A 16,547-nucleotide genomic window follows, 5' to 3' on the forward strand; every position below is an offset into this window, starting at 1 on the left:
AATAATGAGAAACTAAACTTCATCATAAAGTTTCCTGTCTTCAGAAAAGACCTGATAAATCATTAAAAACATTTTTTTAATTCAAATGTATTAATGGATTCCTAGAAAATTGCAAGAATTAGTACAGAGGGGTCCTATGTATTCTTTATCCAGTTTCTACCAGTGGTAACATCTTGCATGTCTATAGTACTTTATCTAAACCAGGAAATTGGCATTGGAAAAACCCACAGACCCTACTTACATTTCACCAGTTTTATATGTGTATATGTACTTCTGTGCAATTCATCATGTGTTGATTTGTAACCAGAACCATGCTATCACCATGCAGACCTCCCTGTGCTCCTTTATGCCCCCACCATACTCTTTTCTTCCATTACTATAAAATTTTGTCCTGTCAAGAATGTTATATAAATGATTGTAATATGTAAATTTTAAAGCATTTTTACAAGTGAGGGTTAAAACTTAAGGCATAATTATTGTTTTTGCTAACTTTATAAAAACTATGCGGTGGCTCCCACCTGTAATCCTAGCACTCTGGGAGGCCAAGGCGGGCGGATAGCTCAAGGTCAGAAGTTCGAAACCAGCCTGAGCAAGAGCGAGACCCCGTCTCTACTAAAAATAGAAAGAAATTAATTGGACAACAAAAAACATAAAAAATTAACCGGGCATGGTGGTACATGCCTGTAGTCAGCTACTCGGGAGGCTGAGGCAGGAGGATCGCTTGAGCCCCGGGAGTGTGAATTTGCTGTGAGCTAGGCTGATGCCATGGCACTCACTCTAGCCAGGGCAACAGAGTGAGACTCTGTCTCAAACAAAACAAAATAAAATAAAAACTGTGGAAATTTCCATATTCTTTAGATGACCTGATAGCTCAAAAAATACTATATATTTAGAATACACACACACACACACACACACACATACCCTAACATTTTATCCTTATCAATTAATGAAACAAATCATCAGAATTAACTGCTAAGAGGCATATAATGAACTTTGTCATCTGTGTATGTATTTAAACTGTTTTAATCTTCCCACCTTCTACTTCAGGGGTAGTCTACAGTTTTGTATGAAACATTTTAGGGTGTTTATCCATGTAACAAAAAAGTATGGCTTGCGGAAAATGCATTTTTGTATTCTGAAGTAGACCTGGCAAAATATATTTCAGTGATTGAGGTTTAGGGTATCTGACTTGTTAACTCTGCATAATTATTATTAGTGTTTCTGTTTACTCTTAAAAGTATCACCGTTTTGCATATAAATTATATAGTTCTGTCATTTACTGAGGTTTGAATGTGATTGAAACTGTAAAGTATTTCATGTATTTGTAATCATTTGAAATGTTGTTGAAAGCCTTACTATTTGTCATTAAGATTTTGAGATAGGAATTTAGCTTAGCAGAGGAATTAAGGGTATAGGCATTGGAGTCAGGCAGATCTGTTTTTAAAATCCCAACTTTTTCTCTTAGTGGTTTTATAGCCTGGGAAAATTTCATGACTTCCAAGCCTCAGTTTCCTTATCTGTTGGAAGGTAGTAACCTCACAGGGTTGTTGTGAAGATTAAAGAGGAGAAAAGGCCTGTGAATTCTTTGCATAGTGCTGGCACCTGGACTCACATAGTTTCTATTTTGTTTCTCTTCATTCACACAAATAAGTGATAAGGATTATGGACATACTGTGAATTTTGTATGGTAGAAGTTAAATATTTACTAACTCTGACCAAAAAATGAAGAAACTGCTTTAAAAATGAAGAAATGGTATCATATGCTTAGTATCCCCTGCTCTGGAACTTACAGCCATGGGTAGAATTTTTCAGTGTTGTCTATTATCTTCTTACCTGCATATGAATATTTGTAACATGTTGCAGTTTTATGTGTGTAACTGACTTTGAGGGTAGAGTTGTTTCACATACTCCATAGTGTTCTTTTATCTACCAGATTCTACTGTTCCATGAGTTTTACTTATTACTGATTCCCTAGCTCCTAATCCATATATAGGTTGAGTATCCCTTATCCGAAAAACTTGAAACCCAAAGTATTTTGACTTTTGGATTTTGGAATATTTGCATTTGTATAGTACTTACTGGTTAAACATCCTTAATCCAGAAATCTAAAATCTGAAATGCTCCCATGAGCATTTCCTTTGAGTGTCACGTAGGTGCTCAACAAATTTCATATTTTTGGATTAGGGATACTTAACCTGTATCTGACAGTAAGTTGTAGCTCACATAGTTGAGTGGTCAATTCAGATAGGATGCCATAGTTATTTACATAAGAAAGCATTTGTAATAAACTTACTACTTCATAATAAACATATTGTTTAAAAGTGTTATTTATTAAACCACGGTGTCTTCTTTAACAGTTAAAATATGATTTAGTTACTATTTTGAATACTTTTGTGTCTGCAGAAGAATTATTGTCATCACAAGAGAAGTCTCCTGGCACCAAGGATGTGGTGCTAAGTGTGGAGTATAGTAAGAAATCAGATTTAGATACTTCCAAACCACCTGGTGAAAAAGCTGTTACACATAAAGGTAATTTTCATTCAAACAATGTTTTAATGGTATTGCTTTAATTTGGAGGAAAATGGTTTTTATTAATATGTCTTATAAAGTAACCTGTTCTAAAACTTGTAGTGTTCATTTTTAGTTAGTCAGGTAAAATTTATGGCTTTCAGAAATGGCTGCCAAGTGTCTAGCTGTAGGTATTAGGTCCTGGAACAGAAACCATGCCAAATGACTGTTCACTAATATGGTCTTGTGTGTTTTTATTTATACTTGCTTTAAATAAAACATTTTAATTTGAAGCATAGTTTAAATATGAATTTGGAAAGAACATGGTAATTTTAGAATTAAAAAATCTCATGAGACTTTCAGATAATTTTATCCACAGATCTGTATCTCATGTTTATGAGAAGGAAAGAGGAATGACTTCCAAATCTCACTCTCCCACCCTCACTCTCCCACCTCTCTTCAGTCTAGTATCTCCATCTGTCCGATTGCCAGCTACACAAGAAAGCAATCTGCACTGTAAATCATCAAGCCATATCATACTTCTGATTCCTGTAAAATAATGGCAATTTTTCTGAAATTGATAACCTTGGACAAATCATGTGTCTGTGTAATTTATCTCTTTAATATTATTTAGAAACATTAATGTTACTTTTTATTTCTTTCCTTCTTATTTACCTTGTTTACTTAGAGTAGTAGTACTTGAAAGTTTAGTTGACACCTGTTTCCCTTTCAGTTCTTTGCTGGTTTGATTATAATTTCTTTTCTGTTTTGCCTCAAAACTCTATAGACTGATTCTGATAAAGTTTCTCATGTCCTGCATTTATTTCTACTTATGATATACATTCTTTCATTTCCTCTTACTTTTTTTTGCCCTTTTTTCTTGGATCCTTTCTCTACAGAGTCGGTTAGGAATTAATAGGTGAAGTTGCGATGGGAGGGAAAGAAGTAATATTTATCAAACATCTACTTTGTACAAATACATGTAGGTGTTAATCCTACATTAGCTTATTAATATGTGTCACAGTCTTATCAAATCATTGTTTTTATAGCCAAGGAAACTGGGTCAGTATATTTCTACTCATCTTTTTATTATAAAAATCTAAATGTCTAACTTAGTTTAAATCATTTTGAAATGTCAGGATTTCCTTGACATTTCCGAGCTCTTTTAAATGAGTACAGAATGTCCATAGTTATATTTATAAATTTTGTGATCATCAAAGACAGATACTATTAAATATCTACTTTATAAGGGCATATTTAATACTATAAAATTAAATATGATAATTTGTTCATATTCCATAACAGGCATAAGTTTATACAGTTTTAAAGTCTACAGAATTAGGAACATTCTAGTGTAGTTAGTGTATAGTCATAGTATTTGGTTATGTCTGTCTTGATTATTGAAGTATATGATGTGCAAGGGAACAGAAAGAACACCCTTTGAATATTAACTTTATGCCAGGCACTAAGCTCAGTGCATTAATGCTTGCAATATAATAGCCTTACTTAAGGTAGGTACTGTTAACCCTTTCTACAAATGAGAAAGGTGAGGAATTCAGTAACTAGCTGAAGTTCACACAGCTGGTAGAAGGGCTACGTAGAGGTAAGATTGGTATCTTAGAGTCTAACTCCAGGACGCATTGCCGTATATTATTCTTTCTTGTCCAAGTCTAGACTTTTACATACCCGAAACAAATAATTCAAGCTTATATTAAGAAAATAAATTAGATTAGGAAAACCGTTAACTGCAAAAGAATATTTAAATATAAATGGATGAATATATGTACACATACATATATAAATTTATATATTTGGGGAAAAAATCATTTATAACCTGGCATTTTATATAAAGCAAAAGACTTCTGTCTGATCACATTCCTTAATATTTCAAGTGGTGATACAGTGATTAGTTTTTTACAAATACCAAATATACATTAATTATTCTAAAATTGCTTTTCAGTCATTTGCATAGTGATGCAGTAGCATGGTTAAAATTTATTATCTGCAACATCAGTCTTTTAATGTCATATTTCTACTCTATAAGCAATAGTTCAACATCTTTCTTGATTTCAAATATGAAAGTTTAAAAAATCTGCTGAAGTTTTTTTGATAATTTTATAGAAATAAAGTTTAGATGTGTTAATCCGTTGCCATGTAGGGGAGAGGTCTAAAATACGTTTGCTTTTTAAAATATTTAGCACTCAGTATAGAAAATATTAATCTTCAGCCTTGATTTTTTTTTTTTTTTTGTGGACTGTTGCTTTATACTATGTTTTGTTTATAAATGTGCTTGCTCTATTTAGGTTTTTTATTAATAAGAAAGCAATTAACTTATATTTTGTGTTTTTTAAATATAATCTAGACGAGGAAGAGGATGGCAAGACTCCAACTCAACCACTGTTGAAAAAAGGCAGGCATTTTTCATCATTTTATTTTAATCCCTTTTTTCATACTGTTAACTCTTTGACTCCAGCCTTATTCTTTTCTTTTTTTACCTTAGTTTTTATTTTCCATGGTGAGGTGATATTACAGTTACCTATTAAATGCAGATTAGAAAAAATTATCATTAAACCAACTGAAGAATTAAATCTTCTTGGGAAAAGGTGATATATCACAGACAAATTCTTTTAAATCATGATAGCATTTCTGAAATATTCAAACCCTAAAAGTCAGTATTTTTTTTAATTTAAACTGCATGGTTTAGATGATAAGTAGGGACACTGAAATAGGTTTATTTACAGTGTCACTTGCATTCTTTACCATCAGTTGTAAGCAGCCAAGTGCTCAATTTTGATACTAATATATTTTTCATTTCAAAAATTACAATATTTCTCACAGTCATGCTGCGTTTGGGAGATACACAGTCATGTCAGCGTACATGAATTTTATGAGGAGATAGAGGTGAGAGTTATGGAGCAGTGTGGTTTGGTAGCCATATTATTCATCGTGCAAAATCATTTGTCATGTTTGCATATACCATGGCAGCATGAAAAGTGAATGACATTCTGCAAAAGTGATCAGATGTCCTCCTGTGGATTTCTGCTTTTAAAATTTTGGTGTAGGAGTTTCATAATAGTCATTTGCTTGTGCACAGTACCAACACTGTTTTGTTTTTTGTTTTTGTTTTTGTTTTTGTTTTTTTAAACTTCCTGGGGATATAAATGGGAGCTCTCTTGGTGTATTACCTTTTAGACTTACAGCAAATGGGTGCCCTTCAAAGACATCTCTACCATCTTTCTGTGGTTCAGAGAAAGATGTGCTAGTTATATGGCTTTAGAATTGGGTGTCACATACTGAGAGGACAAAAGGTAAATAAAGACAAGGGAGTTTTTCCTTAGACTAAGCAGTCAGTGTGATAATTGTAAGGTTGTATTAGTATGTCTTCAGCTCCCTTCTGTCATTTATATTACAGATAACTTTTTATTTAAAAAAAAAAAAAGTCTTGAGCTTTACATTATTGAGATACCAGATTACAAAAGAAATATTTTCACAGACCAGGCATAAACTTGATTTGTCCAGTTAGACTAAAACAGCTTTTCAAAAAAATAAATAAATAAATAAAACAACAAAATTTAGCAGCCAACTATAATTTTTGATTGATATTTATGATTCTTTTACATTCACATTCATTCAGAGTGCTTCAAAATATTAGAAATTAGGCAAGATAATTTGGATTAGTTATTGTAAAGAGGTATTTATCTGTAGCCATTAAAGTATGTTTAAATTATAAACAACTGAATACTTAAGATGGATACCATATATAACTATCTATATTATAAACATATCAATATAGAAAAGTTAGGAAACAATAGAAGTTCAACAAAAGGGACTTCAATATTTACTTCCCTTATATCTTTTTTTTTTTTGCTTAATCCTTTAGAATCCAAAGGCCCTATTGTGCCTTTAAATGTAGCTGACCAAAAGCTTCTTGAAGCTAGTACACAGTTTCAAAAAAAACAAGGAAAGAATACTATCGATGTTTGGTGGCTTTTTGATGATGGAGGTAAGGTGGTTAATATATATTTTTAATAATTTTAAATTTACTGAAGTTGTGAGAACAGTAATAAGAAATGGCATGCACCCTTCACCCATAGATTAGTTTCAGAATCAGGCACAGCAATTAGTTGTCAGGTTTCTTCAGTATCCTTCAATGTGGAAGTTGCCTTGTACATCTTGAGCTTCATGACCTTAAGACTTTTTTTAATATTACAGCCCATTTTGTAGAATATCACTCAATTTGGAGGGCTATGTTCTCTTTTATCATAATTTGTTTATATATTTGTGGCAGAAATATCATAGAAGTAATGCTGTGCTCCTCTGTCTGCATCTCATTAGGTGGCAGTTCTGACTCATCCTTGGTGACGTTAACTGTGACCATTGAGTAGTATGGCTTTCACCAGGCTTATCCACTGAAAAATTACTCCCCCCATTATAAGTACAGGTCTTAGGGGTGACAGGGGAGGGTAGGAGTTACTTTGAGAGTATTTAAATATATCATTTTACCTATACCACTATCTTTAGCATCCATAAATGTTTCTTCCTGAATTTATTGCTATTGTGATTGCCAAATGATAATTTCCAATCCCATCATTTCTTCCTTGTTTATTAGTTGGCATATTACTATAAGGAAGAGCTTTCTGTCTATTTCTATCAGGAAGGAGTCATTGATTCCTGTTTTATTCAGTGGGATATAATTTGTGCTCTCATTATTTGTTTTGATGTTCCATTTGTCCCATGTTTAGCTAGTGGAATCCTCTTCTGTGTCCATTTATCATGTCTAGTCATTCTTTATTTACTTTCTGACACAAGACAGTGTTACAGGATCAGTTTGTAGTTTTGTACTTTCCCTACACCAGCTATGGAAGCAACCCTTTATCCAAGGAATGCTGGTTCCTTTTAGTGGAGAATAGTATTTAGAAATAAAGATCAAGGTATTACATATGCTATACTAGATATGTTCCCAGGACCACCCAGAGGATGGAGCTAGGAAATATGCATGTGTGTGTGTGTGTGTGTGTGTGTGTGTATAGACATAGAAATCAAATATCAATTTCAGCCCAGCTTCTCCCTTTCATATTTTTCATTTCAGTGTTAAACCTGGCTCCTGCTAGGGTCACTGAATATACTCATTTCCTCAGTCTTGTATGAGATGAGTCTCCCGACACTGCCAGTCCACTGTCTCATTTGGCATGCTTCTTCAAATGGACCCGGATTCCACTGGGCCTCCCTCCTTGCTTAAGCTTGCCTAATGGCTTTTTTGACTGAATTATCAAGGAAGGACAGAAATAATTTTGTTTTATATTGAGTTGTAGTGAACATGTCTTTAGAGACTAAATTGAATTAAAAGTTTTTGAATGAGAAGTTAGCATTTTGTAAATTATATGTTGTATTTTTATAATTCAGGTTTGACCTTACTGATACCTTATCTTCTGACTACCAAGAAAAAGTGGAAAGACTGTAAGATCAGAGTATTCATTGGTGGAAAAATAAACAGAATAGACCATGACCGGAGAGCGTAAGTTCATTTTAAAATTTAAAGGCATTAATCTAGTAGCACTTCATTATCACAATATAGATTTGAAAGGTAAAAAATAGACAATCCAGAAAATGTTAATCTTGTTTCTCTGTTCTATACTGAAGCTGAAAATTCTACTTAAGCATAGCTTCATTCTTTTATTTAGTCTTCATGTTTAAGTTGTAGGTACCTACTTTTATTTAAATGTGGTATTTTTAACATACTAGCATTTAGAAGGTGGTTCTTCAATTCTTGTGGCATTAAAATATTAAGCAGCTGTTCTTTTAATTGGGGAAGAAAGTACACAAAAATTGCATATTATATATGGGATGCATTTTGTAGACTTCTAGACAACAGAAATTGTAGAAGGCCATTGTTATACATCCCCTTATTTCTGTCTGTACTGCCACAGTTCTAGTCCTGGTTTCAGTACTTTTCTCCTGCACTTTAAGTACCTTTGCCTTGTCTTTGACATTCCTGCATATATTGTACACATCCCTGCCAATTCATGCTTGGAAAGCAGAGTTTCAACCACATGATTCCTCTACCCAAAATATTTGAACAACTTCTCCATTACCTACCAGAGAAAGTCTTTCTAATTGCTATAAGGCCTTTGATAATATGTTCTCCTGTTCCCTTTACATTTCTATTTCGTATTCCCCCGGTATGCCCTACCTTACACTTCTGCATATGCCCTAAACATGCTGTGAATGAACAGGCTTCTACTTATGCTCATGTCTCTCCTATAAATATTAATGGCTCTTCACTTGCCTTTCCTATTATCTGTTTAAATACACCATTCTTTAAAACCCAGTTCAGTTCTTCCTCAGGCTTTCCCTGTTTTTTTCCCCCCTTTTCCCCCTTGATTAGTTGTTATGTTTCCTTCCTGAATCACAATACACTTGATACCTACCACTCCTCACATTCTGGCCCGTATTATATTTTCTTAAATTTGAGCTTTGTGGGCCCTATAATGTTCAGCACATTGTATATAATAGGTAGATAGATACTGGAATTCAAGTAGGTGTTTATTCATTTCTAATGAATTATGCAAGAAATACTAGTAATGAATTTAATAGTTAAACCTGTAGCTTATCTGTTTTCTAATATCTCACACTTTAAAAACTCATTTTATTGAAAATAAAACTGTTTTGTTAATTGCTTTTCTTGTGTGTGTGTGTGTGCACTTCACCTTTTCTATTATTGCCACCAGTGTTTCATTGCCAGCTATGCTTCCAAAAGGGTATTTACTGAAAAGTCAGGCTTATTGGTGCTCCTTTTCTATGCCTGTTCCAGTTCCCCTCTTTCCTCTCCCCCCACAAAAAGCTGTGAAATTAACCTGCTGTGTTAGCTATATCTTCAGTTTGGCCCACAAAGTTGTATTTGGGCCTTGAGATAAGCATTCTTCTTGGGTGGAAGAATAATCTAAAAATAATATCCATTTACTAGTTTTTACTGAAATTTATATACTTACTAATATAATTTGACTAAAATTAGCTTTAAAATACTAGTTGTTATTCAGACTTCATTTTTAATGTTTTTCTCTGCCTACTCACTATTGGATACCAAGGAAGAGATTCAGAGAAAGTAAAAGAATGTAACAGTAGTCTCTACCTGGGGGATTTAGAAGTCTGCTTGTGAATGAATGGTGTGAATTAATTGAGGTGGACATTGTTAGCACCTTACAGGCTTCTCCTGTAAACCGTGCTCATCAGGTAGATGGATTCAACCCAGTATAGAATAAAACTACGTCTGTGCACCCTTCATGTATCTCAGTGCGTATTCATTTTCATTGTAGGATGGCTACCTTGCTTAGTAAGTTCCGGATAGACTTCTCAGATATTATGGTCCTAGGAGATATCAATACCAAACCAAAGAAAGAAAAGTAAGTTATTGTATAAATTACAAATTTCTGATCCTTTTTTAGTTGGCCTACTCAGATACAAATTCAACTTAAACTAAGTACCTGGAGGTTTTTTTTCCCTGCTATTAGTTACATGTGAAGTCAATTTTTAAAAATTTAGCACTGACACTTGGCATGCCTATAGCAGATATTAAAGTAAGTCTAAAGAGTTTTCAATTTTGGAGAGGATTTCAATCACTATGTGATTTCTGAAAATTTTTAATGCCAAGGTGGTTTATTTCCATTGTCCCTGCCCACATTGATTATAACCATTCAGTCCCTACTCCAAATACCAATTTCTTTCCACTGTTTTGTTTTATTGCTAAAGTAGGAGAATCCAAGAATTTACCTACAGTCACTGTATTCAGAATTCTCCTAGCACAGACTCTTGGAATATTCTACCTGAAAATAGTATACAGATGTTGTTATAATTATAGTTGTATTTATTTTATCAGATATAATTTTAATTATTCTCAGATAAATGTTGAAGAAATGATGAAGCTGATATAAAGAATTTATTTTAAATGGAAAATAGTAAGGTATATCTTTTGAGATTGTAATCAGGGAGAGTTGCTTCTATTATAAAACAATATATACCATGTGCTTTATACTAGATTTGATACTAAAAAATATTTCTCATATTCATAGGGGGTTACAGTACCATTCATGTTCTTTTATTGCCTTTTGTCCTAGTGAGGATCTTTGGATCTAGAAATTCTGTATCTTTTTAAAATTTTAGTATCTGCCCTTTCCTCCCTTCAAAATGTTCTAGTGTATTTTCTTGCACTGCTTTTATTCATTGGTATTTGAACTGGGAAAGCCTTTGGGTGTATGGAGCAAAGTAGTAACATAATTTGCATTTTGGCTGCTTTGGTAAAATTTATTCAAGTTGAGGAGGGTGGGCATAGAAGCAGGGGTAGATGCAGGGAGATCAGCTTTGGCAGTTAAAAACAGCAATTTTATAACACATTAAGTATCTCTTATCCCAAATGCTTGAATTTCAGACTCCTTTGGATTTGGAATATTTGCATTATACATACTAATTCAGCATTCCTAATGTGGAAATCTGAAATTTAGAATGCTCCAATGAGCATTTCCTTTAAGCATCATGTTGATGCTTAGAAAGTTCCGGATTTTGAAGCATTTCAGATTAAGGATACTCAACCTGTATTGTCAGTATGGTTCTGAATTTCTAATCAGTTTGAGAGATTAGACATTGCTATCGTTTAAATAAATTGTCAAAGTGCTTGTTATAGTTTGGGTATGGAGGGGAGCATAATAGATAAGAAGCACTAACTTTTCAAATTAGAATTTAGTGTTTAAGATCTTCTTGTTATGTAATTTAAATAAAGTTAATTGTCATTTTTCTTTCAATTTTTTAAGTATTGTAGCTTTTGATGAGATGATTGAGCCATACAGACTTCACGAAGATGATAAAGAACAAGATATTGCAGATAAAATGAAAGAAGATGAACCATGGCGAATAACAGATAATGAGCTTGAACTTTATAAAACCAAGGTATTCTTTTGTTCTGCTTCCTTTTTGTTAATCTTCTATGTGGTTCTTTAAAATCCTTAAGCCATAAATAAGAAGAACTGCAATTGGGTATGGAAGGAACCGATTGTAATGGTCTAGAAATGACTTTGTCCTGTTTCATTTCAGACATACAGGCAGATCAGGTTAAATGAACTATTAAAGGAACATTCAAGCACAGCTAATATTATTGTCATGTAAGTAATATCTGTATTAAGATTTTATTGTTATTCATTTTAGGATGATGTACTTTGGATTAATTTATATTCCAAGTACATATCTATATAGCACCCATAATGACTTAGTGGTTACAAGGAGGAAAAAAACTTTTTAATATACTTTGCTTTAAGCTTTTGGGGAAATCATTTAAGTTAGGAAGAAAGACAAAAACTTTAACCTTAAGCATTATATGAATCTAAGTAATTCTTTATCATAATAGGTTATTCTGAAACTTTTCCTTTACCCTTCTTCTCACCTTTTCAGAATTGCTTAGCTTTGTAAACACTAGCGTAGCCATCACACCTATGTGAGGTAGGATGGTCGCATGTTAAAATTTGGATCCTGGACAGCTTGCTGCTTTATGTCAATAACACCAGAAAGTTATTTGGAGGATTAAATTTGAAGAGAGATTCCTATCTGAATCCCCACTCCAAGGTCTCCCCACACCAACTTTGCCTATAGATGCATTATCCTTGAGTTAAATATAGATGCTAATTGCCTACTTTGGCTCTTCCTCTATTAAAGTAGGTTAGCTAGATATTACTTGAACCCAAATTTTCTCAGTTCTGGAGCCTTTGTCCTTAATAGATAAGGAAAACTCAGACCTCCAAAAAACCATGTCAAGTGATGGAAGAAGTAATACTAAAGGATTGTTAGTTTAAAAATAAACATTCAGTATATCAGAAAGTTTCAGGTTCTTCTGATGATCACATACCTGTAATGGAAGACACTAAAATGTAGAAATTTCGAGAGAAACTTCACTCTGCATAACAACTAGCCACTATACCATCATTTATAAATAGAAACTAAAACTCAGAAAAATAGAAGAAGTTCGTTTATCCATATATAGCTTCCATTTTCTAAATTCCGATAGAAACATCCCTTTCTTCTAAAAGAATTCTGTTCTCATTGAAGAAGAGGGAATTTGGGATTTAGTGTTAGATACCAAATGTATTTTGGTTTATAGATATATTTGTTTGCTATTCTTATGAACGGGTTTTTAAAACTCTTTTGTTTAAAATTGAAAACATAGGAATAGTAATATGATTGTTTTGTGCAGTCACACAATGCATAAAGGCGTTTTGGTCAATGATGAACTGCATGTAGGACAGTGGTCCCTTAAGATTATATAATGTATTTTTATAGTCCCTTTTCTATGTTTAGATATACCAGTGCTTACCCTTGTTTTCCAGTTGCCTACAGAATTCAGTGCAGTGCCATGCCGTACAGATTTGTAGCCTGGGGGCAGCAGGCTGTGCCATGCAGCCCAAGTGTGCAGTAGGCTCTGCCATCTAGGTGTGCGTAAGTGCACTGTGATGACTGGACACGGGCGAAATTGCCTAAGGGCACATTTCTCAGAACACATCCCCATCATTAAGAGACGTGTGACTGTAGTTGCTATTCCTGTATGGAGAATTTCCCCACACTCAGAAGCATTCTGTAATTATAATAAGTTACAGTAAATTCTAGTTAATTTTATTGTGACTTCATTTATCATTTTTGTTACATTTCACTCTCCTCAAATGTATTGCTCAATTTCCTTTCTGTTTTGGTTGCCAGGAGTCTTCCAGTTGCACGAAAAGGTGCTGTGTCTAGTGCTCTCTACATGGCATGGTTAGAAGCTCTATCTAAGGACCTACCACCAATCCTCCTAGTCCGTGGGAATCATCAGAGTGTCCTTACCTTCTATTCCTAAATGTTCTACACAGTGGACAGTCCTCCAGAGTGGTACTTCAGTGCCTAGTGAAGTAACTGAAATCTTCAATGACATATTAACATCGCAATGGCGAATGGTGACTTTTCTTTCACTGTTTCATTAATTTGAAAGCACACAGGAAAGTTGCTCCATTGATATGTGTATGGAGACTTCAGTTTTAGTCAATTCCATATCTCAGTCTTAAAGAATGGTGATTCTTTGATGGACTGAAGTTCATGAGAGTAAAGTTTTCCTTTGCTACTGGAATAGCAATAAAAGTGTGTTATTTTTTGATTGATGAAAGGAGTACAAAAAGCCTTTAGCCTTGAGGTGCCTTCTGAAATTAACCAAATCTCATCCATATATCCTCTTTTATAAATTTATAAAATGTCAAACTTTGCCTTCAGCTATTATTTTTATTTCTAGTCTCTTCCACCTTAAGACAAAATGGACACTGCTTTTCTTCTTCCATTGACCAATTAATGTTGAGTACTGTTTGTTTTCTATTTTTAGAAGGTATCTGTTAGATATTAAAGGTGAGAATTAGGGCAGGTTAATGGAAAATTGGGGAAAAAATATGGTAATCAAAAAGTGACCCCAAGGTTAGGTTTATATGAGTACCTGTAAATGTAGAACTAACATAAAAAGTCCCCAAATACCCTTTTAAACCATTCTGATTGGCTATTATATCACTCTTCATTATTATTTCTTGAAAGCTTAGGGAAGGTTGAGGATTTATCCAATTCTTGGAATAGACCATGCTGAAAAATTATATGTTATCATTCTTTAAACAAGATCATTTGTATTTATTTGAAGAAAGATCTGTCCTAATTTAGAATTTTCCTCAAATCTGAGGGACTTTTGAGAAATGCTAACAGATTTTTTTTCTGGAGGAAATTTAGACAAAGCAATGTCATTTAATAGAATATTTCCATAAACACTACGCGGAATTTCACTATACTGTACCATCCTTTATAAATCATTAAAATAATGTTTCTTCAAATGGTTAAATGGACCACTGGTTTCTTAGTGAAATGTTTTTAGGCTTACTTCATTCAATTGTCAAATATACTTAGTCTTAAGACACTCAGGTTTGAACAGATTATTCTGAACATTTAAATTTAATCCATTCTTAATACTTTAAAACTTTTGTGTTAAGAAAAACTGCCAGTTTGTGCTTTTGAAATGTCTGTTTTGACATCACAGTCTACTAGTACAATTTTGACAGTGCATAGGTACTGTTACAAAAAGCTTTATATACAATTATTAATGTGAAGTTTTTCATTTTTTTATTCAAGGAAGGATTTCCTAAAAACATTTCAAGGGATTTATGTCTACATATCTGTATATGTGTGTGTGTATATGTATATGCATACACAGATGCATATGTGTATATATAATGAAATTTATGTTGCTGGTGTTTTGCGTTTTAAAGTGATCAGGATTCATTAGATTAAATTATTTTTTTTTTGTTTTAGTAAGCGTAAGTTCAAAATCAGATTGATGGGCATAGGTATCATAGAGAACAACTGATCATTTGAAGGGCATGCTGTAATTTCACACAGTTATCCAATTAAAAGATGGAGAACATTTCATCTGAAATACTGCTTGGTGGATTCATTGGTATAAGTTTCCATGGTTAGAATTTATGCAGGTTTCATGAATCTTGATAGAAATCTATAAAATTATTCTTTTCAATGGTGCAGTATTTTGCTGCATGCGTATGAATTCAATTAATATAAATTGGAGATCTGATAATTTTGAATTCAGAATATTAAGAAAATGAAGTAACTGATTTTCTAAAAATTCTTTTCTACATTATAACTCATATCATTGTTCCATTTATTGCAGGTTTTGCAGTGTTTGGGGGGAAAGACAGTAGAAATGTATTCAGTAAATAATATCATGTGTGAACTTTTAAAATGGATAATAGGGTATGGATTGAGTGCTGCTATCTTGACATGTACACAGGTACACTTGCTTTTTTTTTCTTTTTTTTTTTTTTTTTTTTTTTTTAAGTTTTTCCCATTCAGGAAAACATCATTGTGATCTATACTACAGGAACCAAATGTCATGCGTTATACATGTGTGTAAAAAGTACATAAAATATATCTAAATATGCATAATGCAGGGAGGGTAATATTGTCTGTGAAATAATGTAAGAAGCTTTTCACGTAAAATAAAATTGTATTACTTTCACCTAACACTAGATACCAGGTCAAAAGTTTCAAGGTTGTTGTAGTACTCTAATAAATTTCAATGATTAATTCTTAGAGAGGCTAACTAGTGTTGAAATTGTTGTACCTTATTTATGCTGAATTTTGATTATATTAATCCCGACTTTTTTTAGTTCTAATCATTGGTGATAACTTGGAAATAAATAATTACACAATGGCATTTGACAGTTCATTATTCCTATAGGTAAGAATTCAATGGGTTTAGAGAGAATGGTGGTGTTAAGCTGATTATTAACGGTTACTGAAATCAAATATTTATTTGTTACATTATTCATTTGTATTTTAGGTTCCCTTTTACATTCTTTTTATATGCTTTCTGACATTACATATTTTTTAAGACTGTGGAAATAATTTAAAGATTTGAGCTGTGGTGGATGATTACTAAGTTTGAAAATGTAATATTTTGATAATACTGTACTATAACTGTCACACAAATGCTTTTCTAATGTTTTAACCTTGAAAATTGCAGTTGCTGCTTTGTACAGAAGTTGCTGCAATAAAGGAAGTGGATTCATTAAACTATTTTATGTCTGTTCTTATTTTATCTTTCTTTTATAAATCTGTGCCAACTTCGTGATTTAATATCATTTACACAACTATTTCATTAGTGTCTGAGTTTTTAAAATAGATTTACCTTAATATTCATGCCTTGGATAAGTTGTTTGAAATCATTCATTATCCCTAAGCCTTTGGAATAATCACTACTGATACTAACAGTGTGACTGAACTGTGTAAGATGCTGATGATTGATTTTTTTTTTTTAATGACTTAGTTTTTCTAATTCTGCTTTATCTATGGGCCAAATCCCTCATTTATGAATGAGGAAACTAGAAGATTAAAAAGGATTCATAGTCCCTGAATATGAGCTGATTCTTTTCTTCCAGAGATTTTTGGCTAAGCTGATTTACAGTTTTACAAAGCATTTTCACTTT

The 16,547-nt window shown here is 32.9% G+C and overlaps 1 protein-coding gene across 2 annotated transcripts in view; it reads left to right on the top strand.

Moving 5' to 3' along the window:
• Positions 1-16,154, top strand: part of SLC12A2 (solute carrier family 12 member 2) — a 92,980-nt gene extending 76,826 nt beyond the window's left edge. Inside the window, exons 20-27 of one of the 2 annotated variants that reach the window (XM_012740367.2) lie at positions 2,407-2,532; positions 4,874-4,921; positions 6,392-6,514; positions 7,915-8,026; positions 9,825-9,911; positions 11,313-11,448; positions 11,593-11,660; positions 13,243-16,154. In XM_012740367.2, the coding sequence (XP_012595821.2) occupies positions 2,407-2,532; positions 4,874-4,921; positions 6,392-6,514; positions 7,915-8,026; positions 9,825-9,911; positions 11,313-11,448; positions 11,593-11,660; positions 13,243-13,378 (836 nt within the window). In that variant the 3' untranslated portion in view covers positions 13,379-16,154. The remainder of the gene's footprint in view (positions 1-2,406; positions 2,533-4,873; positions 4,922-6,391; positions 6,515-7,914; positions 8,027-9,824; positions 9,912-11,312; positions 11,449-11,592; positions 11,661-13,242) is intronic. The other variant, XM_012740368.2, reaches the window with a different exon arrangement.
• The last annotated feature ends 393 nt before the right edge of the window (positions 16,155-16,547 follow it).

Source organism: Microcebus murinus, chromosome 11 (genome assembly GCF_040939455.1).
Source record: "Microcebus murinus isolate Inina chromosome 11, M.murinus_Inina_mat1.0, whole genome shotgun sequence".
Classification (NCBI taxonomy): Eukaryota; Metazoa; Chordata; class Mammalia; order Primates; family Cheirogaleidae; genus Microcebus; species Microcebus murinus.